Source organism: Pelophylax lessonae (genome assembly GCF_965119305.1).
Source record: "Pelophylax lessonae genome assembly, chromosome: 5".
Lineage (NCBI taxonomy): Eukaryota > Metazoa > Chordata > Amphibia > Anura > Ranidae > Pelophylax > Pelophylax lessonae.
Genome location: NC_138772.1, coordinates 380656095 through 380682350, shown reverse-complemented (window position 1 = coordinate 380682350; position 26256 = coordinate 380656095). Strand labels below are relative to the sequence as shown.

Below are 26256 nucleotides of genomic sequence, written 5' to 3'. Positions count from 1 at the left end.
AAGTTGCATGCTGCGATTCACCTACTGCTGTCCAGCAGGTGGTCCTCCCTCTGGAGTAGCATGCAGGGGCTAGGCTTGATGGTATCTACCTTCGAGGCGGCTCCGTTTTCACAGTGTCACACAAGGTCCCTTCACAGGGAAAAATCCTGGAAAAATAGGAGGTGTCGGAGGTCTCTGAACAATCGGATTCGGCTGAGCCGGGAAACCAGGGGGTCTCTGGTGTGGTAGCTTTGCTTTTCGGCAGGGCAAATCCTTTCTCCCCTTGTATTGAACAGTGGTCACTACGGATGCCAGTCTGTCCAGGTGGGGAGGTGTCCTGGGACTGAGCTCTGCTCAAGGTTGTTGGACGCTGGAAGAGTCCAGACTGCCAATCAATGTCTTGGAACTTCGGGTGATCAGGCGGTGCCTGGATTACTGGACTAATTGACTCCGGGGGCGGATTCAGTCGGACAATGCCACGGCGGGGGCTTTTGTCAATCACCAGCCCAGAACAAAGAGTGTGTTTGCAGCCCTGGAAGTATTCGGCATTCACCAGGGGTCATAACGCTTCATTCCGGCCCTCTTTGCCGTACACATTCCAGCAGTGGAAAACTGGCAGGCGGGCTATCTCCTTTCGGCAGGCGTTGGACCAAGGGGAGTGGTCCCTTCATCTGGACGTGTTTCATCGGATATATCCCCGTTGGGGCACCCCGGAGGTGGATCTGTTGGTGGCTTGGCTCAACAGAAAGGTACCGAGGTTTGTGGCAAGGTCATGGGATCCTCTGGCGGGCGCCACAGAAGCTTTGGTGACCCTGTGGGGACAGTATTGTCTGAATTACGCTTTTCCTTCTCTCAAGCTTCTGCCGCTGGTTTTGCACAGAATTGAGGCCGAGGGGATTCAGGTCACTTTAGTGGCTCTGGACTGGCCTTGTTGGTCTTGGTAAACCGACCTGGGGTGGCTGTTTGCCGACGTCCCCTGGAAACTGCCTCTCAGGGAGGATCTACTGTCTTAAGGGCTGATCTTCCTTCCTGCCTTAGTCGCTGGATTTGACGGCCTGGCTGTTGAAACTCAGGTGTTGAAGAATAGAGGTTTGCCTGGGACTGCCCAAAGGTCTTTTTTCTGCTTAGTGTCCAACTTCTGGAGGGGGCAATATAACCCTATGGTTCTGAATAATGGAGAGCTGTATCCATCAATCTGAGAAATGGATTTTACGGTAAGTACAAAAATCCAATTTTTCTCGTTTACTGCAAAATCTTTTTGATTTTTTTTTTAATGAATTGGACTTTATTTACCAAATGCGATAATTTATGCAAATGAGTAACATGATACCCTGTATTGTATGCGGTAAAGCTTAGTGAATTGACCTCAGTGAGTGTTTGGTTCAAGACTGTCAGTATATATCTTCCACCAGCCTTCAACACTACAGCGGACATTTTATTTTTACAAATAATCTGTGACGCAATAGCTCTATTTGCTTTATTGCGTAAAATGACTTTCTGGTGTTTTTGTGTACACTGGAAAAGTATATTTCTTATTTAATTTTAATTCATTTTTTGTTTTTGCTGCTGTGCATTTCTTATGATGTTAGAGATTTGGTATCAATCCATTTTCCTGAGGATTTCCTTCTTCGGAAGATATGGAAAAATAAACCCTCGCTTGTGGTGGGATTAGACTGATTGCCGCTTGTTGCAACTCTTGTAAAAGGGGCAATAAGACCCTCTGCTCGAGTTTGAGCTCTAGGAAGAGGTGTTGCAAAAATTTGTGTGGAGGCCTGTACTCGAACTCTATTCTGTACCCTTGACTCACGAGGTCCAGAAAAGAAGATTTTTAATGCCTTGCTGCCATTGTGGAAGGAAGGCCCCCAATCTCCCACCTGGTTTGCAAAGTCATTGAGATTTACTGGTGGATTGAGGGGGGTTAAAAAGGATAGTTTATCGTTCACTGACAGACGCAGCTCCATATAATTCTTGACCATTGGGTTATGCTGCCCCCTACAGGAGTAGAACACTAGGCAGGAAAAAGCTTTACTGCGCCCATGGGGCTGTCCCTGCAGCCATACACCCCCACACTCTGCTATAGGCTTCAGTTTGTTTTTGCCTAGTTTAAGAGCGGGACCTAATTCCCTGCTGGGACTTCGGTCTTGGCTGCTTTTTTTTTTTTTTTAAACCTTTTTGTAGCCATTTATTTTTTTAGTTAGTTTTGTTCCTGGGAGAACTACAAGCAACACCCGGCTTGGTTTCGGACTGGATATGCTAGATTCTTAAGGTCTCCCAGCCCAGCCAGCGAGGGTGCCCAGGTTATAGTCCAGCACTAGGCTTCTCCACGACAGAGCCCCGATGGACGGGGGCTGGCCTGCGAGTGAAGCACCTTGCCAGGACGCATATGAGTCGCAGCGTACCCCCCTGGCCATCAGCACTCCCACCCCGGTTGGAGAGTTAGTCTGTTCGGAGTGGTGACCATCTGATGCCGTTGGTATGGTAAGTGTCCCCCCATTTCTCTGGCGGTCTCAGGGTGGACATGGGCCCCTCCCTGGTACAGTTGGACCCTTAGGCTCCCCCCCCCCACAAGCCGGTTCCTACCTCAGGGGGCGGATGTTTTGCGGGAAGGAGGAGGTTTATCCTAGTGGGGACCCCCCGATGCCACTGTCTAATGACCCCACCCCAGGGGGTCCTGGAGACCGCATGGCGCACCATGGGCGCTGCCGTTTTGCTGTAGTTTCGCTCTGCTTCAATGTAAAAATGTTCCCATTGAAATGCATGGGCGGCCACGTTTTGGTAGTTCCCCCTGTAACGGATCAGGGCACCCCAGACCGGGTACCTCCGTTGACAGATGCTCCTAGTGCTTTCCAAGGGCTCCAAGAACTCCACCAGACACTGTAACCACTTCAGACCCCACGAACCGCCGCAGCTTGGTTAGGGTCTCGCAATCTCCTACCCACCCTGGAACTACGACAAGGCTCCAGGTTCCTGTGGGTGAACCTCTTTCCCCAGAGAGTGCAGCAGAACAAGCTCTTACACAAGCTCTTACAAGACCTCAGTGATTCTCTAAGGGAGTATGGAAGACCATAGCAATCCCTTGCAGCAGATTCCCCCAATAAGAGACAGGACTCTAGATGAGGGTGAAGGAACTGTAGAACAACTTTATTGAACAGGCTTGTATACAGTTTTCACCCACAAGGTACCACCCAGGTGGACCTTGTTGAAGACTGTACTCAACATTCACCATCCAATCGGAACAGAGTTTTACACTCTCATACAGTGTACACAAATATACAATGTGGGACAATCCCCCCTCCCCCTTAGCATCCAATCCACATATCTTTATACATCCCATAATACGTTTCTCTTAAGGCAGACAGACAGAGCAATGGGAGGTCATTAGCACTTAACAATGAGACAAGGCAATCCACATTCCCTCCCAATACACAACAAAAGGAACCTGTCTGACATTGAAAGATATGTAATATACACCGCATTTAGTAATTACAGATTTCATGGCAAATGGGAATAAATCTTTATATTCCTATATGGAGATATGGCTGGCAAATATGACTGTCCCATCTGAAGCAATTTAAACCATTAATTATCTGTTTTTACTCATAGTGACGGTGAATACCGTCACAACCCCCCATAGGAATGCATTGGGGTGGCCATTTTCTTGGAGTCCACGATCGCTGGAAAGCCGGGAGAAGCTAGGGTGACTCTAGTCCATGACCCAGGTATTTCCTTTTCCTGTGTCAGATCCTTTTTCTCTCTGCACAGCATGTTTTTATATACCCCCCTATTGTTTTGGTGGTATGTTGCTAGGGCCCCGTAGGTATTTCTCATTCACCCTGCTGCAGGCTGTGCTAGGGCTGAGACTTGTGGTGCAGCAGTGTGGATTGTGTTTTTTTGCAGTATTTTCTTAAAGTGACACTTTTTTTGTATTAAGTAAATATGGAGTCCCAGGACCAAATCTCACCCACAGACCCCCTTAGTGCAGTTGCGGGACCCTCCGGGTCGCAGCTCCTGTCTGCATTTACAGCAGTTTTGAAAACCTGGTGTCAAAAGTGGATTTGGTTTTAAAAAATACCACTAGCAGAAAGCGCCCTATGCCTTCCCCTGCCTGTGTCAGTGAGGGAAATCTTAAAAATGGCAGATGAATCTACAGCGTCAGGAACGCAGGTGTCTTTTGGCATCTGCAAATCCCAGAAATCAGGCAAGGTTTTTCCCTGTCCGGAACTTTTTGACAACCTTGTCATTGAACAGAAGAACCCAGTCTCAGTCCGTAGCGTTCAATATTGAGTTGGTCCACCCTTTGCAACTACAACAGCTTGAACTCTTCTGGGAAGGCTGGCAACAGGGCTTAGGATTGTGTCTATGGGAATGTTTGATTCTTCCAGAAGTGCATTTGTGAGGTGAGGCACTGATGTTGGACGAGAAGGCCTGGCTCGCAGTCTCTGCTCTAATTCATCCCAAAGGTGTTTGTTCTATTGGGTTAAGGTCAGGACTCTGTGCCGGCCAGTCAAGTTCCTTCACTCCATATTTGTTTATCCATGTCTTAATGGACCTTGCTTTGTGCTCTGGTCCAAATCATATGGTGGAGGGGGGATTATGGTGTGGGGTTGTTTTTTAGGTGTTGGGCTTGGCCTCTTTTTCAGTTCCAGTGATGGGAACTCTTAAGGTGTCAGCATACTTACACATTTTGTACAATTTTATGCTCTCAATTTTGTGGGAACAGTTTGGGGATGGCCTCTTCCTGTTCCAACGTGACTTTGCACCAGTGCACAAAGCAAGGTCTGTAACGATATGGAGATATATGAGTGATTTTGGTGTGGAGGAACTTCGACTTGATAGAACACAATTGGGATGAATTAAAGTGAAGACTGAGCCAGGATTCATTCAACATCAGTGGCTGACCTCACAAATGCGCTTGTGGAAGAATGGTCAAACATTCCCATAGACACATGCCTAAACCTTGTGGACAGCCTACCCAGAAGAGTTGAAGCTGTTGTAGCTGTAAAGGGTTGGCTAAATCAATATTGATCCCTATGGACTAAGACTGGGATAACATTATACTTTTGACACTAGCATATGTTCTCTGATTCACTACTTGAATTACTTGTCTATAGAGAAGAACCTGGTAGCCTATCTTTAAAGCCCCGTACACACAAGTCTAAATTCGGCCGTGAATTTTCGTCCGATGACCGATCTGCCGATTTTCGCTTGTTAGTACGGTGCTCTCGACAACCGACTCCGACTTTTCGGCCGAAAAAATTCTGGTGTGCAGGCTATTAAATTTTTGACCACCGTCAAAACACGTCCGATTTTCATGCAGTCAGTACAGATTTCGACAGGGAAAAATCTTATCAGCAAGACTGGGCATGCTCAGAGATGAAAGAACACAAAGAAAGCAATCCAAAACATGACATCACTTCTGAAGTATAATTCTGTAGGACGAAAAAATTTGTGTGCAGTCTAGAGCACATTCCAACCAACAGACACCGATCTGGACAAAGCCGAACGACCGGTCGGCGGAAATTTGTTGCGTACGAGGCTTTACATCCTAGCCATTGGTGATCCAAACAGAAATAAGAAATACCATAACTCCTTGTTGCGACACATTATCAATGTGGCCAGGGCATGCATCCCAGTGCAGTGAGGTCCCTGTTATCTCCCCCCCCCCCCCCCCACTGTACAACAGGAAATAAGAGCACTTAATTAAATAATGCGAAATTTGAGGATCGTACCTCAGCACTACATAAACAAGAAGCCCACTTCTGCAAAGCCACTCTATATAGTATGCTAAATATATTATCGAAGGTAATTGAACTGTGCCTCTTTACGAAATGTGAGGAGGAACTTCAAGGGAAATCGGATATTTAAAGTGGAGCTCCACCCCAAAGGGGAACTTTTCCTTTAAAGACTTTTCCCCCGCTCCTCTTGAAAAATTGCCACTTTTGAGGAGGTGAGGGGGTACCCGATTTTGGCAGGTACCCCCTCCTACTTTCGCTTTTGCTACCTTGGCGATCGGAGCGGATGTTCTCCTCCCTCCCCCTCTGCAGTGTCCTGGGACATGTGACCAGGTCCCAGAAGACTGCTTGGTAATTCACGAAGTGCAGTGCTGCTTGCGCATGTGCAGTGGACACCTGGCCATGAAGCCGCAAGCTGTCACAGCTGGGTGCATAAAACCGACTAGGTTGAGCATGTCGCTGCCTCCTTGGACAGGTGAGTGGCTGTTTAAGTCAGCAGCTAAAGTTTTGTTAGCTACTGACTTTTTTTTTTCACAGGAGATCGGAGCGCCTCTTCAAGTGACTGCTTTTGAGACAAATGTCCTCTACAGTGGATTTCGATGCACATAGTACAATAAAAAAGGTTTTATTGGGAGGTGAAGAGTGAAGGCTCTTGACTAGCACCACGAGTAATTAGACACTTCAAGAAGAGGAAAGGATGATGACCTGCAAAGGGGGGGGGGGGGCGCTGTACTAAGGAATTTATTTTCCAGAAGATTCAAATTTTCTAGCAAGTTCAAAAGGCACATTGCATGTGAATACAAAATCATTTAGCAAAAAGAAAAAAATTGCAAGTAAGCATTTAAAATGTGTGTGTTACCAAATTAAAACAGCGCTAGCATGAACATATACCAATATACAAATAAAAACAATAAATTAATATATTTAGTTATCCTTTAAACTTATAAAAGTCCTTCTTAATAAATATAGTGACTCTTAAAGTGCTTAAGTGCGAATCCTTATTCCTGGTGCAAAATATAATTAAGGTGCTAACAAATTGGTGCTCTTGTGAGTGGCCCTCCAGGTCCCCTACTCACCACAATGTAGATATATCAGCGCGTGTAGTGGTATAGCGACTTGAGATATATAGGCCCCAGTATTGGTTCCAAATGCCCTTGATGGGATTGCTCCGAAAGGCCGTGATCGTATAGCCTCCAGGGTCAGTGGTTCCTCCAATGGGCCCACCAGGCTGAGGGGTTTCACTCTGTGGGCGGTGCCGGCTGTCTCCACGGAAACCCCTCAGCCTGGTGGGCCCATTGGAGGAACCACTAACCCTGGAGGCTATATGATCACCGCCTTTCGGAGCAATCCCATCAAGGGCATTTGGAACCAATACTGGGGCCTATATATCTCAAGTCGCTATACCACTACACGCGCTGATATATCTACATTGTGGTGAGTAGGGGACCTGGAGGGCCACTCACAAGAGCACCAATTTGTTGGACGGCTTTGCACCCGAGCACCTTAATTATATTTTGCACCAGGAATAAGGATCCGCACTTAAGCACTTTAAGAGTCACTATATTTATTAAGAAGGACTTTTATAAGTTTAACCCTCCTCTTATGTTAGGGTCAGAACTGACCCCTTTTCAGGTTTTGAATGTCTATAAGTATCACATAAATTTGTTTATTGCATCAAGATTTTTTTACTTTGTCAGGAACCTCTATTTAAACAATGTAATAGAAAAAGAATCATTTTCACTAAATTATAAAATACTATGGTGAAAATTAAGACGTTCATGGTGTTAGGGTCAATTCTGACCCTATAATATAGGATTTTAGGACACTAATAAGTGCCAAAACTGAAATCATAAACACTCTCTCTGCTTAGTAACAGTGACAGCCAATCCCCTCTCAACCCTGTGAGCTGTAGTTAGGGAGGAGCCTATCTCTTTTCCTGCTTGTCTGCTTCTCTAAATAAAGTGAAGAAACATAGGACAAATTCATTTCAGAGTTGCTGACTTTATTTTACCATTTTTTAAATTTGAAAATGAGAGGTATGCTATCAAAAGAAAGGTCTAGGGGTCACACCAAAAATATTAAAACCAATCTTTGCAAGGATAAAGTAGCCTAACAAGGTAGCCAAGAGGTACGAAACAAATTTGATGATAAATAATTATTCAGAGGGTATTTTATGGCTGATTTAAAACACGGGTCAAAACTGACCCTAAACATCATGGATAGTAACGGAATTCTAACATAAGAGGAGGGTTAAAGGATAACTAAATATATTAATTTATTGTTTTTATTTGTATATTGGTATATTTTCATGCTAGCGCTGTTTTAATTTGGTAACACATACTTTTTCCAATATTGTTTTGGATGCACAGCAGCTGCATAACACATTTCACATTTTTCTAACACTTTAGGTGTTGAGCGCTGTTTTAATTTTGTTTCGCACAAGCATTTAAAATACTTGATTTTTCTGTGCTCTATACCTGCAGATTTTAGGTTGGTGATAGGGTATTTTTAAATACCCTGTCACACTTTGCTGTTCTTGTGCTTTCGATTAATGCATGTAGCATCACATTTTAACTTGTGTTAAGGCAGCCTAGTAATTTTGAATGGGCTCTCAACACATAAAAACTGACAAAAAAAAAAAAAAAAGGTATACACAGAATTCTTTCCAAAATAGAGCACCACAGCATGGACTTGGTTCACAGCTATGTTAGCTCAAAATGAATGGCATAGCATTGTGCTAATGCATGTATTGCAGCACAATGAAAAAATGTATGATTCGACCCTTCTCTACTTTTAAAACTGTATTCCAGCCCTATCTTCAGTCTGGCACTGTTGTACAGGCTTATCTTGTGTACTGAAATAATTTACGCTGATTTCACAGTGTACATTACAAGGTGCAGCAAATAAGACAGGTCCCATCTCGTTTTTGAGCTAGAGCACATCCAACATCTAGCTCAGGGGTTTCCAAACTGCAACTCCCAACTGAAACCAGTGGCCCTTTTTGCTTTTGGTGCACTATTCCTCCCACTGAAACCAATTATGGAGCACTATTCCTCCCACTGAAACCAATTATGGAGCACTATTCCTCCCACTGACACCAGTTATTTAATTTTTTTTTTTACTCTTACCACCAAGCATTTTTTAGCCCACCTAATGCTGGGGAATTTTTTTCTTCCGCTGGCCACAATCCAGCACCCCTAAATTTTGAAGGGCAGTACACTGGCCCTTAGTTTAAAAAGTTTGGTGACCTATGATCTAGCTCTTTTCACCCCATCGCAATCATGGAGGATCAGCATCACATGTGGGCGTTACCTAGGGCAGTCTGCATGCAAATATAACCTGCCCAAAAGCATCCACTTCTCAAGACTAATATCTACCTATCAAGGCATTTTGAGATTTGCGTAACTTTTCTCAAGAGCCACCCACGTGCTTGCATCAGTGCTGAGGACACTTGGAAGTAATACAAAGGCAGGGTCCTAAATCATAGAAACAGAATTATGACATTACAGTCCAAAATAAATTGTGTAACTTAATCTGTTAGACTTAATTGATTATTTTTTTTGGACATATTGATTAGCAGGGAAAGAAGGTAACAGAAGAAGGTAAAGTTGAGGTAGATTAAGCATCAGCTTTAGACTTGCCTGTCAGTATTTCAGGTGGACCAGTTTAGACCCTCCTTTCATGCCTATTGACTGGCGGATGTAAATGGTCTTGTGTCCTTTTACACCTGCCTACATCCAATCTGATCCGGTCTGCTAAAAAAACAGAAGCTGATCATCTCCCTCTATCTAGGTGTTTTGGATCGTAAGGCAGTCTGGTGTAAACAGACAATAGAGTCCTTTTACAGCTGCTGGTCCATAGAGCAGAGTGGGCTCTCTCTATGTTTTCCTCTGCATAAACTGAGCAGACAGGAACCTGTCATCTGCCTGCTCTGCTCAGATCAGCAGGGGATTAGTGGTCAAATACCCTGCTGATCTAATCGGAGTCCCCCCTATGTGAAAAGGGCCTTAACGGTCAGTTGGAAAAACAGCACCTCCACCTATATAATTTGTGGTGCATTTGAGAGGAGACAACTACAAGGTTTTTAATTTAACTTTTTTACATAGTTAGTGAGGTTGAAAAAAGACATCCGTCCATCCAGTTCAACCTATGATGTGTGTGTGTTTGCTGTTAACCGTACATTGTATACCCCTGTATGTTGTGGTCTTTAAGGTGCCCATCTAATAGTTTTTTGAAACTATCAATGCTCCCTGCTGATACGACTGCTTGTGGAAGAGAATTCCACATCCTTACCGCTCTAACAGTGAAGAACCCCTTACGCACTTTAAGGTTAAACCGCTTTTCCTCTAGTTTTAGTGAGTGGCCACGTGTCTTATTGTATTGCCTTTCTCTGAATAGTTTCTTCCTTATGCTAGGGTCGCCAGTACAGTATTTGTACATTGATATCATATCCCCCCTCAGTCGTCTCTTCTCCAGAGAGAATAAGTTAAGTGCTTGTAGTCTTTCCTCCGGACAGACTGTGGCCGGACCAGAGTCTTGTAGAGCGGGAGAATAATCTCTTTATTTCTGGAGTGAATCCCCTTTTTTATACATCTTAGTATTCTGTTGGCTTTACTTGCAGCGGCTTCGCATTGCATGCCACTGCCAAGCCTGTTGTCTACCAGTACCCCCAGGTCCTTTTCCATCCTAGACTCACCCAGAGGTTCCCCCCCTAGTGAGTAGCTTGCTTTCTGGTTTCTGGCACCCAAGTGCATTACTTTACATTTTTCAACATTAAACCTCATCTGCCATGTAGTTGCCCACCCCATTATTTTGTTCAGGTCCGCTTGTAAGGTTTCCACATCCTGCATAGAAGATATTGGCATTCTTAGTTTAGTATCATCTGCAAATACTGAGATTGTACTAGATATCCCCTCCTCTAGATCATTTATGAATAAATTAAACAGGATTGGTCCCAGGACAGAACCCTGGGGGACCCCACTTTCCACACCCGCCCTATCTGAGTACTCCCCATTAATCACCACCCTCTGGACTCTCCCCTGGAGCCAGTTCTCTATCCAGGTACTCACCTTATGGTCCATACCTACCTTCCTTAGTTTGTACAGTAAGCGTTTGTGGGGAATGGTGTCAAAGGCCTTTGCAAAGTCCAGATACACCACATCCACAGGCTTACCTTTATCTAGGTTGCAGCTCACTTCATCGTAGAAGGTTAATAGATTGGTTTGGCAAGAACGATTTTTCATGAATCCATGCTGATTACTACTAATAATACCGTTTTCATTACTAAAGTCTTGTATGTAGTCCCTTAACATCCCCTCCAAAATCTTGCAGACTACAGATGTTAGGCTGACCGGCCTATAGTTACTCGGGATATATCTCGGCCCTTTTTAAATATTGGTACCACGTTGGCTTTTTTCCAATCAGCTGGTACCATACCCGTTTGAAAACTATCCTTAAAGATCAAGAATAATGGTCTGGCAATCACCTGGCTGAGCTCTTTAAGAACCCTCGGGTGCAAGCCATCCGGTCCCGGTGATTTATTTATGTTAAGTTTCTCTAGTTTAGTTCCAAGTCTATCTTCTGTTAGCCATGGCGGCAATTCCTGAGGTGTGTTGTTTAGTTTGGCCTTACAAGCTGGGTTAGTGTAGCCCCCCGATTCTTTTGTGAAGACTGAAGAGAAGAAATGATTTAACACTTCCGCCTTTTCTCTGTCCTCAGTGGCCATATTTGCTTTGTCCTCTTTTATGGGGCCAATGTGTTCTGGCCTCGCTTTCTTACTGTTTATATACTTAAAGAATTTATTGGGGTTCTTTTTACTCTCTTCCGCTATATGTCTCTCGTGTTCTATTTTGGTTTAAGAAGGACTAATAATTACAAACCCGAATCCAAAAAAGTTGAGACACTGTACAAATTGTGAATAAAAACAGAATGCAATGATCTGGCAATTTCAAATTTCAATATTTTATTCAGAATACAACATAGATGACATACCAAATGTTTAAACTGAGAAAATGTATAATTATAAGGGGAAAAATAAGTTGATTTTAAATTTCATGGCATCAACACATCTCAAAAAAGTTGGGACAAGGCCATGTTTACCACTGTGTGGCATCCCCTCTTCTTTTTAGAACAGTCTACAAACGTCTGGGGACTGAGGAGACAAGTTGTTCAAGTTTAGGAATAGGAATGTTGTCCCATTCTTGTCTAATACAGACTTCTAGTTGCTCAACTATTGTAGGTCTTCTTTGTCGCATCTTCCTCTTTATGATACGCCAAATGTTTTCTATAGGTCAAAGATCTAGACTGCAGGCTGCCCATTTCAGTACCCGGACCCTTCTTCTACGCAGCCATGATGTTGTAATTGAAGCAGTATGTGGTCTGGCATTGTCATGTTGGAAAATGCAAGATCTTCACTGAAAGAGATGACGTCTGGATGGGAGCATATGTTGTTCTAGAACTTGGATATACCTTTCAGCATTGATGGTGCCTTTCCAGATGTGTAAGCTGCCCATGCCACACTCATGCAACCCCATACCATCAGAGATACAGGCTTTTCAATTGAGCGCTGATAAGAACTTGGGTTGTCCTTGTCCTCTTTAGTCCGGATGACATGGCGTCCCAGTTTTCCAAAAAGAACTTCAAATTTTGATTTGTCTGACCACAGAACAGTTTTCCACTTTGCCACAGTCCATTTTAAATGAGTCTTGGCCCAGAGAAAACGCCTGCGCTTCAGGATCATGTTTAGATATGGATTCTTTTATGGCCTATAGAGTTTTAGCCGGCAATGGATTATGTTCACCGACAATGTTTTCTGGAAGTATTCCTGGACCCATGTTGTGATTTCTATTACAGTAGCATTCCTGTATGTGATGCAGTGCTGTCTAAGTGCCCGAAGATCACGGGCATCCAGTATGGTTTTCCGGACTTGACCCTTATCTGAAACACTTTGGATGATATTATGCACTGTAGATAATAACTTCAAACTATTTGCAAACTCCTTTCTGATATTGCTCCACTATTTTTTGCTGCAGCATTGGGGGAATTGGTGATCCTCTGCCCATCTTGACTTCTGAGAGATACTGCCACTCTGAGAGGCTCTTTTTATACCCAATCATGTTGCCAATTGACCTAATAAGTTGCAAATATGTCCTCCAGCTGTTCCTTATATGTACATTTAACTTTTCCGACCTCTTATTGCTACCTGTCCCAACTTATTTGGGATGTGTAGCTCTCATGAAATCCAAAATGAGCCAATATTTGGCATGACATTTCAAAATGTCTCACATTCAACATTTGATATGTTATCTATATTATATTGTGAATAAAATATAAGTTTATGAGATTTGTAAATTTAGTCCATTCCTTTTTTACTCACAATTTGTACAGTGTCCCAACTTTTTTTGGAATTGGGTTTGTAGTATTGTATAAAAGTCATTTTCCATTTCTACATGGCTCATAGTGTAAAACTAGGTTCAACTTTTTCTGGTTTTCCCAAGGGTTTTAGAGTTAGTCTATGTCAAGGCAAAAAAGAATAAAAACATTTTTAGTACATCTCTGCAATACATTTACATTTCCCTAAATAATCTGCCAGTGGCAAAAGTGCACTCAACTCCTAATTTACTTCTGTGGACTGTCAGTTTTTCAGGCAGATCTGAACGGTCACCCCCATGCATCTCTATGGGTTATTGGATGTCAGCGTAGACATGTCCGCTGACATCCGATCCGTCAAATCTGGACGGATGGAAACCCTATTTTCCATCAGTCTATCGGATCGGATGGAATCGGACGACAACGGACAGACGGTTCGTTCCCATCCGATTCTCCCATAGAGATGCATGGGGACCTGACAGCTCTGTCTCCGCACACAGCACGGAGAACAGCTGTCATCCTCCTGCTCAGCGGGGGATCAGCGGATCGATCCCCCGCTAAGAAAAACTGAGTCCGTCTGACGGACTCCGTGTGTGAAAGGGCCCTTAGTCTTCAGCCTTGCTCTGGGAGATTTCCAGTGAGTCAGTCGGGTACACTGGGGAAGAAGAAGCCAGGTGGGCTGGGGAAAAGGCAGAAAGGTGGGTTAGCATTTCCTGCAGTGGTAGAGCTGGGACCAGTTTCTACAGGGGCATCGGAGGTACTCCAGGATGCAGTTCACAACGCGTGCTGCTTTCCTAAGGGACTGAGAGTTCTTAGCCTATAAAGTGCTGTTGCTAATATACCAGAGACTGCTTCAAAAAGGAGTAAATCAATTGGAGTTGTGCAGGTGGATCAAGTGGTGCTGTATATAGGGAGGAAGTTGTCCCTGGTTTTTGTTACTGTCAAGTTAGGCATCCCATAATACCTCTCCTTAACCAAAGGTAATACACCCTAATAAAACACAAAAACAAAGTTTACGGACTCTTCACTATGTCTTGATGAAAGTTAAAGATGCTATGTGCCTGGCTGTGCAGCAGTGGGTAACCCTTTCATTGACAACTCCTAAGGGGGTGGTGCTACACTACAAATTCTCCCTCATTTCTAAAACATAGAGACCTATTGTTTTGAAGTCCAAAATAAGAACTGAGAGGACTCACTGAAACAACACAGAATGTGCGCATAAAACACAAGACAACTCTAAATTTCAATTTTTTTTTTTTGCACTTATTGATAAAATATGGAAAAATGTGTTTAAATGTATATTTAACAGAGCAAAAGAGAGCAAAGAAGAAAAGTTAAATACAAAGGCTTAAAGCGGAGTCCCCCCCCCCCCCCCCCTTAAGAAAAAATAAGTCAGCAGCTACAAATACTATAATAGTAGAACTTACCTGTCCAGGGAACCCGCGATGTCGGCACCCAAAGCCGATTTAGGTATCGGCTCTCGGGTGCTGCCACCGCCATCCATAGTAAGGGAACCCGACAGTGAAGCCTTCCGGCTTCACTGCTGGTTCCCTACTGCGCATGCACAAAGCGCTCTGCGCTTTGTAATTGGCCCAGCGGTGGAGGAAAAAGGAGGGGGCCGAACTTCCGAGGGACATCGCCGCTGCACTGTCTGCCAGGAAGTGGGGAAGGGTACCTGTCAAAAACAGGTACCCGTTCCCCCCTCCCCCCTCCCCCCTGAAAGGTGCCAAATGGGGCACCGGAGGGGGGGGGGAGCAGATCAGCGGAGCTCCACTTTTGAGTGGAACTCCGCTTTAAGAAATGTAGTTCATAACAGAGTTTTAGAGGAAACTGTATAATTTTATTTCCTATTCTCTTTTTCCACCATTTTATAATTTACTACATGTTCTGCTTTTTATTTTCTTTTGTGCTCTGTTTTTTTTTTCTTTGTTTCAGGTATAGCTTTCCCCCTTTGGACAGCCCCAAAGCTGGATCAAGATGGTCTAGCTATGCTCATTTTATTCCATCACCATCTCCAGTTTTGAATTCTCCTGAGACGGACTCGGCAAGTCTTCAATGCTCGCATCTTCGTCGTCGATACAATCCTCCACCTCTTAAGACTGTACCTGAAAATTATGGAGTATAAATTTACAATATTAATTCCATGATTATGTGAGGGATGGTGGTATGTGTTTGTGTGCTTATAATGAAAAGCAGAGCTTACCAACTGTTCAGGAAAAATATAGTTTAATAGTACACCCATTATTAAGAAAAAGAGAAGACATAAGGCAGCACTCTTAATGCAGTAAACTTCATTGATTTGTTATAATATTAATTCCGTAATCTATTATTAAAATGAATGCAGCGCTCATGCGTTAATATTTTTTTCTAAATTCATAAACATTTTAAAAATGGTTGATTAAGGAAAAATTGTTATGCTCTTGTGCATAGCAATTCAATGCCCCCATTTTGGTATCTCTTTCTGGTCAGGGATAATGAAAGAGACAATGAGATTAGTTGTGATGATGAGCAATAGCAACTTAAAGTGGTAGTAAACCCTCGTATAGTTTTCAGCCAAGGAAGCTGCCATCTTGCCCTCTGTTTAATCTTTAGGCCTCCTGCATACTGGACGTTATCAAAACGCCATTAGAAAGCTGTAGCTGTAGAAAGAGTTTTTAAGCTTTTTTCAGCTGTAGCGTTTTCTTATGCCCCATACACACGTGCAGATTATCTGCAGACTTTTGTCTGCAGACTTACCAAAACCATATAATATGAGGTCAAACCTAAACACTTTCAATTTGTATGCAATCCGGCAGGCCCTTGCACTACATAGAAAAGGTAAGTCTGCAGACAAAAGTCTGCAGATAATCTGCACGTGTGTATGGGGCATAAGCAAAACTTTGCTCCCACAAAAGCTTATGGCTCAAAAACATTGATAAACGCAGAATAGCCATGTTTTTTTGGCCTTTTTCAGCTCTTATCAAAGTTAGAGTGTTTTTTTTTTTCAGCTGAAAAACTCCTCTCAAAACCCACTAGTTCTGGGGGGTTTCCCAGCCAGAAAACGCCCCTGCCAAAAACTGCTGATAACAGCCTATGTGCGCATGGATACATAGGATAACATGCTGGGAAGTTCACTGCCTGCAGAAAAAAAAGTCTGATGCCAAAAACAGCAGTTGTAAAAACGTCCAATGTGCATGAGGCCTTAGCTGCACATGGGATCAGTTATGACTCCAGCCATTGGATGGTTTCACAGTTTGGTTGAGAGCACAGCCAATGTGACAGTTACATTCCAGGCACGTGCCAGGAATGTAACTGTTTTTTTAAACTGTGAAATCGATGGGTTTACTTCCACTTTAAGACTTTTTGTAAAACTGGGATCTATGGTATAAAGCTAAGCCACTGAAGAAGTCATATCCTTTTTTTCCTCAGTAGTTTTATATAGAGTAGGTAATGATTAGAACTGCTAGGAGTTTTTTTTTTTTTTTTGCTGTGTCTCACGGGGGGGGATTTCCCTTTACTTCCTGCCCAGGAGGCACAACATGAACCAAGTTGAAATCCCATTTTTGCATAACCAGCAGCAACAGCAAACCAAGACCTAATTAATTCCTTCAAGGTTCAGCCACATTCAATGGTACCTTGTGTCCAAAAAGCTAAATCTTTATATTTTCAATACATGTAGAGCACATATGTCAAACACAAGGCCCGTGGGCCAAATCCGGCCCTCCAGGCCTTGTCATGTGGCCCTCGCACCCAGTTTTGCAGACGGAACGTGGCAGAACTCCATTCCACCACCTCCATCTCTCACCGCCAATTCCCTGCCAAGTGAGGCACAGCCACCTACACAGGGAGGTACTAGAGCCAGGCAAGGTAGGTGAGAGAGCTGCGAGGAAGCTTCAGGGAGGGGGGTTGGGGTTGCACACTGCGAATTTTACCCCTAAACCCTGCACTCTGTACATAACATAATCCTGAGCTCAACACTCAATACGTAATGCACTCTTGAACCGTGCACTCTGTACATACCATAATCGTAAGCTCTGCACTCTGAACCCAGCACTCTTTATGTAGCACACCCCAGATACAACTGGCCCTTTGATAGAAACGATACTGCTGAAGCGGCCCGCAATGAAACTGAGTTTGACACCCCTGATCTAAAGGATAATGTTTAATAAAGATATTGCATGGGGACATTTGTGCCACCCAATAAACAACTACTGACCAAGAAGCAGGCTTTTTTGTGCTGGGATACACAAGTGCTGTGTACCCGCATGTCCCACCACTGCTCCTATATTTAGGACTGCTGATAGTGCCACTATGAGTATCTCCTTTTGTGCCCAGGTTGGTGGACGATTGGGATACAGCAAACAGAAGTGCTAGTACTGCGAAGTGTGAGCAACAGGTTGCTGTACTACAAACCTGTTGCTGACACTTTGCCTGGTCCCTCCCATGCCAAATCAGTTCTGCATTGCAGCCAGCAAGCCAGCCACACAGGGAAGGAGTTCTGGTCCAGTGAGGCTAGTTGAAGTTAAAGGATAAGTTCACCTTTAACAAAAAAAAAAACAATAAAGGCACATTTGTTTGCAGACAGAAAAGTCTGCATTTACACTGCTCAAAAAAATAAAAGGAACACTTTTTAATCAATTAAAACTCCTGAGATATTGATCTGGTCAGTTGAGTAGCAGAGGGGGCTGTTAATCAGTTTCAGCTGCTTTGGTGTTAATTAAATTAACAGGAGCACTAGATGGGCAACAATGAGACGACAGAATGGTTTTACAGGTGGAGACCACCAAAATGTTTTTCCCTACTCATCTTTTTCTGACTGCTTTTCACTAGTTTTGCATTTGGCTAGAGTCAGTGTCACTACTGGTAGCATGAGGTGATACCTGGACCCTATAGAGGTTGCACAGGCATTCCAACTCCTCCAGGATGGCACATCAATATGTGCCATTGCCAGGTTTGCTGTGTCTCCCAGCACAGTCTCAAGAGCATGGAGGAGATTTCAGGAGACAGGCAGTTACTCTAGGAGAGCTGGACAGGGCCGAAGAAGGTCCTTAATGCATCAGTAGGACCGGTATCGGCTCTTTTGTGCAAGGAGTAACAGGATGAGCACTGCCAGAGCCCTACGAAATGACCTCCATCAGGCCACTGGTGTGAATGTCTCTGACCAAACAATCAGAAATAGACTTCATAAGCGTGACCTGAGGGCCTAACGTCCTCTAGTGGGCCCTGTCCTCATTGCCTGGCACTGTGGAGCCCGATTAGCATTTGACATTGAACACCAGAATTGGCAGGTCCCCCCCTGACGCCCTGTGGTTTTCGCAGATGAGAGCAGGTTCACCCTGAGCACATGTGACAAGACGTGAAGAATGTTATGCTGCCTGTCATGCTAACATTGTTCAGTATGACTGGTTTGGTGGTGGGTCAGTGATGGTCTGGGGAGGCATATCCATGGAGGGACGCACAGACCCCTACAGGCTAGACAATGGCACCCTGACTGCTATTCGGTATTGGGATGGAATCTTTGGACCCATTGTCAGACCCTATGCTGGTGCAGTCTGACATCCATCTGATGCCACCAGGTTGCACCTCAGTCTGTTCAGGAGCTCTGTGATGCCCTGGTCCAGATCTGGGAGGAAATACCCTAGCACACCATCCGTCACCTCAAAAGGAGCATGCCCCGACGTTCTCAGTCATGCATACAAGCACGTGGGGGCCATACAAACTACTGAGTACCATTTTTGAGTTGCTGCAATGAAATTTCAGCAAAATGGACTAGGCTGCTGCATCATTTTTTTCACTTTTATTTCCAGGTGTCTGAATTCAGCCCTGTAGGTTGATAATTTTCATTTCCATTAAACGATGTGGCATCCTTTTTATTCCTAACACATTACCCAGTCCATATCAGTATAGATATCCAGCATATTTTTCCACATTGAGATCTGATGTGTTTTGAAAGTGTTCCTTTAATTTTTTTAAGCAGTGTATTATTTTTTGCTTTTGGAGCCTCTAAAGAAAGCATTACACCAGTTATCAGCAGATCGCAGGTGCCATGCAGGTCTCCTGCAGATCTGTCAGTGTATCTGTGTGCGGGCAAGCAGATACAATCTGACAGGAAGAGAGAATGAACTACCACAGCGCCATAGTGGTTAATTGAAAACTACAAGCCGAAAATCGCAAAGGCTGCTGGAGCTAGTTTTCTATTCACAGAACAATGTAAATGAGTGACGCGGCAGGGCGGGGAGAGCCCTGCTCAACTTTTTTTTTTTTTTTAAATTATGACAGCTGTTGGACCGGGGGGGGGGGCATTCTGTTCGTATAATTATGTTAACCCCGAGTATGGATGTAACATGTTACGGAAGGTGAAGTTATCCTTTAATGTGCCTGATTTCATGAATTGCATTACATGTGTTATGCAATCCTGATTTCTCTATCGCTCATTGACAGACGTAGTCCTCGGTGATACAGCACCTTCGGGTTATGTTGCCTCCACAGGAGCAGGACTAGACAGGAAATAAAAATGCTCTGGCCACACCCCAGGGGCAGTCCCCGAGGGTATATCCTCTCTCTCTCTGCCACAGCAAATCAGTTTTTTTCTGTCTAGTCAGGAGTAAGGACCTAGATACCTTGCTGGGATCTTCAGTCCTGGCAAGATTTTTTTCTTAAAAAGATTTTTTAGACAGCTTTTTTTCTCCAGTGTTCCTGTGAGATCTTCAAGCAAGAAAGCTGAACTGGGCGACGGGCTGGATGTTGAGATCCGGTGGTCACCCCAGTTCAGCCTACGAGCGCGTGCAGGCCATAGCTCCGCGCTGGGTCGGCCGCGACATAGTCCCACTGGGGGACTGACCCCGCGAGTTAAACGTCTCGCTGAAACGCCAAGGACCATGAGTCACGGCGTCCGTATTGGTCGACAGCCCTCCCGCCCCGGTGGAGAGGGGTACTGTCAGGAGTTGGTGCCCGCCTGGTTCCGGTATGGTGAGTAGTATGTTCCCCCTTTTCCCCTGACGGGTCTTGTGGTGAACGCGGGCCCCTCTCTGTATGGTAAGATAGAGTCCCCCTCTATCCTATAACATGGCACAGATCCCCCTACTTTGAGTGTGATTTTATGTGCAAAAAGCCAGGAGGCTTGGTTTGGGAGCTAACAATCTAATTGTATACATGTTAAAAAGATTGTAATCAGTGGCAGTCTGGGAATCTTACTATGATAATAATAAAGTACCTACCAGTCAGAAGCCACGGACATGTAGACTGCCTTCCTAGTCAAATCTCCAGCTTTAGCAGGCCTTCCGAATGGCCATGCGGTCCGCCAGGGCCGGTACCGCCAACCACGCCAAATCCCCATGCAGAGAAGGTGTTGTGTGCTCTGCAGCACACCGCTATTCGGTACAGGCCGCCGCCATTTTTTTTGCTGGATCGCACGAGCCGCCATTTTGGCGTAGCCTCGTGTCTCCAGCATGGGGGCGGCCATGTTTGAGGTGATCCAAACACCTCGTGGAGCTAGGGGAGGCGCCGGAAGGCGTGCAGAGGGGCGGAGCCGCCTCCTTTCTTCCTGGGCAGCCAGCCAAAAGACTTCCTGTTTGTGTAGACAGCGCTGTAACCTGTTGCAGTTAAACTCTGAGCATCAAGTGCTGAGCCTGGGGGTCTATCTCTCTCTCTCTCGATCGATAGGGATCCCTAGCAGGTAACACTAAGGGGCTTTTGTGGCGCTGGGGGTCTGAAAAAAAAAAAAAAAAAGTTTTTTATTTTTGAATTGTATTCTCCGGGAAGTTACTGGAATAATCATGGACCCTGCCACACAAATTCCCCCACCTGTTTCCCTCGAGGGGGCCACGGGACCCGCCGGTGCACAGAGTATGGATGCATTTACAGCAGTTTTGGAGTCTTTGGTGGCTCGGGTGGAGGCAGCCTGTCAGGGACGGGGGTCAAGGAAGCGACCCCCGCCTACCCCTATATTATCTGACACCTCGGACTCAGATTCAGAGATGGTCACTGCAGCTGCAGGTCCCTCTGCAAGGGCTGTTACCTCAGGTAAAGCTCCCTCAGACAGTGAGGAGGACGTTCCTTCTCCCGCTATAATTCAGGAAGAAGCATTGGTGGACGCACTAGTTGTGGCAGTGCGGGAAACCTTAAGACTTGAGGTTTTACCGGCAGAGGCAACTGAAACAGAGATTCCCTTTGGTACTAACAAGCCCATCAAAACGGTGAAGGTTTTTCCTGTACCCAAGTGTTTTGGTAATAAAATTAAAGGAGAATGGGAGCATTCTAAGCGTACCTTTACGATTTCCAAGCGTATTGCTAGACGCTATCCATTTGAGGAATCCTTCATTAAGAAATGGACGGTACCACCAGTAGTGGATCCACCTATTTCCAGGCTGAATAAAGCCACGGTTATCCCAGTGGAGGACACTTCGTCCTTTAAGGATCCGGTGGATCGGAAGATGGAAGCAGAGTCCCGCACTATCTTCTCTCTGATAGGGTCAGCATTTAGACCAGTAATTGTTATTGGTCTAGTTTCCCAGACACTTACGGAATGGGCAAGATTGGTACGCCAAGACCTTAGGGGAAAAGATATTCCCCAGGAAACATCTGATTTGATGGAACAGATTATACAAGGGCTACAGTTTATCTGTGACGCAGCCTTGGACACTACTCCCCTATTAGGGCATGCATCTATGTCAGCGGTAATCCTCAGGCGTGTGCTGTGGTTAAAATGCTGGTCAGCTGACCTAGGTTCCAAAAAGACCTTGACGAATCTCCCCTTTCAGGGGAATCGTCTATTTGGGGCCACCCTAGATGAAATTATTAAGGATGCCACTGGGGGCAAGAGCACTTTCTTGCCACAGGCTGCTAAAGCTAAGGGACCTCGCAACAAGCGAGGACCTTTCTTTACCGCCCATAAAGGGTACGTACGCCCGGCTGGAACAAGCGGGAAAGGCAAGACTCCTCCAGGAGGGTTCAAGAAAGGCTGGTCGGACAAACAGAGGACCGACTCAGCCAAACCCGAAGCAAAGGATTACACAGCCTGAAGGTGCGCCCCCACCCGGGTTGAGGGTGGGGGTACGTTTTCACCGGTATTCAGGATATTAGATCGAGCATCGACTACCACTACCGGTGCGATTCTTCCCTTCCAACATTTAAGTACTACAGGGAGCGGTAGTCACCGTTCCCTGAATAGATCTTTTCCTTTACCTTTTCCTAAGATTAGTCTCTATTCTCCACAGGAATCGGATCTGGTTGACCAGACAGACCAAAAAGCCTCTAGCCGGGTGACTTCGGTCCCTGAGGTTCAACCAGAAAAGATCACCCTTCCTGATAGGAATCAGGTATCTGATAAATGTGTGGGAACAGGAAACGACCAGACTTTCTCGGATGGTCGGGGCCAGATAGCTCTAGGGACGCCTGGTTTAGATCCAGTCAGCGTCCTAGAAATTCTAGGCTGGCCTCGTCAAGCCGGCCTGGCCGACTTGGACATGCTAGTCGCAGACGTTCCGTGGGAACTTCGTCTCAGGGAGTGTCTGTGGTCTCAAGGACCAATCTTCCATCATGCTTTACAGTCGCTGGTTTTAATGGCCTGGCCATTGAGACCCAAGTACTGAAGGACAGAGGGTTGTCAGCTTCAGTCATTCCTACCCTTATTAAAGCAAGGAAAGCAACTTCCAGCAAGGTCTATTATCACACATGGAAGACTTATATTGCGTGGTGCGAATCTTTAGGATTTCTTCCACGTACCTATTCGGTGACTCGAATATTGGCTTTTTTGCAAAAAGGGGTTGAGCAGAAACTAGCCTTGAGCACCATCAAGGGTCAAGTTTCAGCATTAGCAATCTTCTTTCAGAAACCTTTAGCTACCAAGTCCTTGGTGCGGAATTTCATCCAGGGGGTGCGGCACCTGGCTCCACCAGTCCGCGCGCCCTTACCGCCCTGGGATCTTAATTTGGTTTTGTCGGTTCTACAGAAACCTCCCTTTGAAAACATCAGGGAGATTCCCTTGCTTACTTTATCCCAGAAGGTGGTCTTCTTGGTGGCTATCACTTCTGCTCGCAGGGTGTCAGAACTGGCTGCATTATCATGCCAGTCCCCATACCTAGTGATTCATAGGGATAAGGTAGTACTTCATCCTAAGCCATCCTTTCTTCCTAAGGTGGTTTCAGATTTTCATCTGAATGAAGATATTGTACTACCTTCCTTGTGTCCTCAGCCCAATCATCATCGGGAACATGCGTTGCATTCCTTGGATGTGGTTCGGGCAATCAGGGTATACCTGAAAGCTACGGAATCATTCCGTTAGACGGATTCACTTTTTGTGATCACGGATGGCCCCAGAAAGGGGTTGCCTGCATCTGCCGCGACCATTGCCAAATGGATTAGACAAACGGTGGTACAGGCTTATTCTATTAAGGATCAGAGTCCTCCGTTCCCTGTTAGGGCGCACTCCACTCGAGCGCTCAGTACTTCCTGGGCCTTTCGCCATCAGGCGTCAGTGGTCCAGGTATGTAAGGCGGCCACCTGGTCGTCGGTACATACCTTTACAAAATTCTATAAAATTGATGTGATGGCATCGGCGGATGCCTCATTTGGCCGCAAGGTTTTGCAGGCCGCAATTTGAGGAGACCGGTGGTCTACCTCGAGGGTTTTTTTCTATTTGAAAAATTTATTTTTGTTGAGTCTCATCATTAAGGATGAGCATTGTAAACTTCTAGTTGGCACCGGTTGGGCCTTCTAGACTGGGATTTGATTTCCATTTTCCCACCCCTCATTTGTGATACTGCTCTGGGACTTCCCGAAGGTGCTGTATCACCGAGGACTACGTCTGTCAATGAGCGATAGAGAAAAATGGATTTTTGTAAAATCTTACCGTAAAATCCTTTTCTCTTAGCTCATTGACAGACGTAGTCCCCGCCCCTCTGTTTTTGAGTTGGGTTGGGTTAAATTCTCTAAGCACTGCTTTTGTGACATAACTGATTTGCTGTGGCAGAGAGAGAGAGGATATACCCTCGGGGACTGCCCCTGGGGTGTGGCCAGAGCATTTTTATTTCCTGTCTAGTCCTGCTCCTGTGGAGGCAACATAACCCGAAGGTGCTGTATCACCGAGGACTACGTCTGTCAATGAGCTAAGAGAAAAGGATTTTACGGTAAGATTTTACAAAAATCCATTTTTTGTCTGGTTTTATTTATTTTTCACTTTAATCCTGTCCCACAGCCCACGGTTAGCATTTTTGGCTACACTGACCATGCATCATTGCTCTCTCAGGGAAGTGAGAAGGAAGTTAGTACTTGCACCTCTTCTCTGACAAAGTGCCCAGTGGATTTTGCAAAATAGAAGCTTTCTTACCTGCAGATTTACATGCTACAGAAATGGATTGTTTGACCAAGTAACCAGTTATTTTTGGATGCTTACAGATCCCTTAAAGTGTCATTAAATTAAAACTTAAAATATCTGTATAATGATGTCTTTTATTAATATTGTTTACCTTTTCTTATCTCATGTCACATATTTAGATAACTACCAGGCTGATCCTGCCATTTCTAATTTCCCACTTTTAGTGCCACTCATGTTGCACATGCGCATTGGTCTCCTTTTCAGTGCCTTAACTTCCTCTGTTTTTGTACCAAACCTGCCAAGATTTTACTTTCTCTATCGTCCATCGACAGATGCAGCCTCATCTCCCTGAGCTGAGTGGGTTATGCTGCCACCTGCAGGAGTAGTCTAGGCAGTACGTTAGTACAAAACTTTTAACATGTACACACCCAAGGGGCTGTCCCTCCAGGCATAACCTCCACTGCCACAGCCCAGCACATCAGTTTGTTTCTGCCTAGAGAAGGAGTAGGACCTAGGTTTCTGCTGGGACTCCGTCTCAGTTTTTTTTATTCTTTTCTGAATATTTTCTTTTTATTACTCTTTACTCGCTAGCTAGCGTTCAGGGAAGAATTTTCCTGGTGATCTACAAGCAACGATGCCAGCTGGCGCTTCGCACTGGATAATCTAGATCCTTATGGTCCCCCCAGTCTGGCCTACGAGCGTGAGCAGATTATAGTCCCTACCTGGGCCTAGCCACGACAGTGCCCCTTTTCCGGATGGGGACGCCCCCCTACCTGAAGGGTCGCTGTCCTCGCAGTCAGATGGTGAAGAGGACCTGTCCTCTTCAGCTGCAGCGTGGGAACACGCATTAGTGGAAGCCCTGATTATTTCAGTACGGGACACTTTAAAATTGGCGGATGAGCCCACGCCAGCAGGGACACGGGTGGCTTTTGGCTCTCAGAAGTCTCCAAAAGCTGACAGGGTTTTCCCTTGTCCCAACACTTTTCACAGTATTGTGAATGACCAATGAAGGCTTGTTAAGCACGTGTTAGTGGTGCCAAAACACTTTAAACGCTGGTACCCTTTTGCTGAAAAGGTCTCCAACCGTTGGATGGTGCCGCCTAAGGTGGACAATCCTGTTTCCTGATTAAACAAATCTACCCTTGTGCCTGCGGAGGATTCCCTGGTTTTTATGAATCCAGTGGACAAGTGGGTGGAATCCCTTTTTGTGTCTTTGTTAGTCTCACAGACGATGACAGAAAGGATTAGGGGTTTGCAGGAACAGCTGGAACTGTTGGACCAGGTGATCCAGGCTCTGGTGTACCTGTGTGATGCGTCTATGGATGCGGCTCCCCTGGTGGCCAGGATTTCGGCTGTGGGCATTGTTTTAAGACGCATTGTTTGGTTGAAGAGCTTGTCGGCTGACCAAGCTTCTAAGAAAGCCCTGGCTAATCTCCCCTTTCTGGGAGAACGGTTGTTTGGCGACTCATTGGATGAGTTAATCAAGGGCCTGACTGGTGGGAAGAGTACTCTTCTTCCTCAATCATCCAAGGGTAAGACTAAACGGTACTAAGCAGGGTCCCGCCGTTTCTGCTCATAAACATTTTTTTCGTGCCTCCCGGGCGCAAGAAAAAGGTAAGCCGTTCAGAACTTCTGTGGGAACCAAGAAGCCATGGGGCAAGCCCAAGGTTGGTCAGTCCGGTGCTGCAGACAAGTCCTGTTCAGCATGAAGGGGCGCCCTCACCCGTCTCAGGGTTGGGGGGACGTCTGCGCTTCTTTCAAGAATACTAGACTTTATTCATTCTGGACGATTGCGTTCGCAAACTGATTTGCTCCGGGTACAAGATCGAATTCATTCAGTTGAATCTTCACCTGTCTCCGGAGCATTTGAAAGATCTGCTGGAG

At 45.3% G+C, this 26256-nt stretch overlaps 1 protein-coding gene across 1 annotated transcript in view; it reads left to right on the top strand.

Moving 5' to 3' along the window:
- SEH1L (SEH1 like nucleoporin) overlaps positions 1–15288 on the top strand; it is an 81053-nt gene extending 65765 nt beyond the window's left edge. Inside the window, exon 9 of the mRNA XM_082259803.1 lies at positions 15015–15288. Coding sequence (XP_082115929.1) covers positions 15015–15204 — 190 coding nt within the window. The 3' untranslated portion in view covers positions 15205–15288. The remainder of the gene's footprint in view (positions 1–15014) is intronic.
- The last annotated feature ends 10968 nt before the right edge of the window (positions 15289–26256 follow it).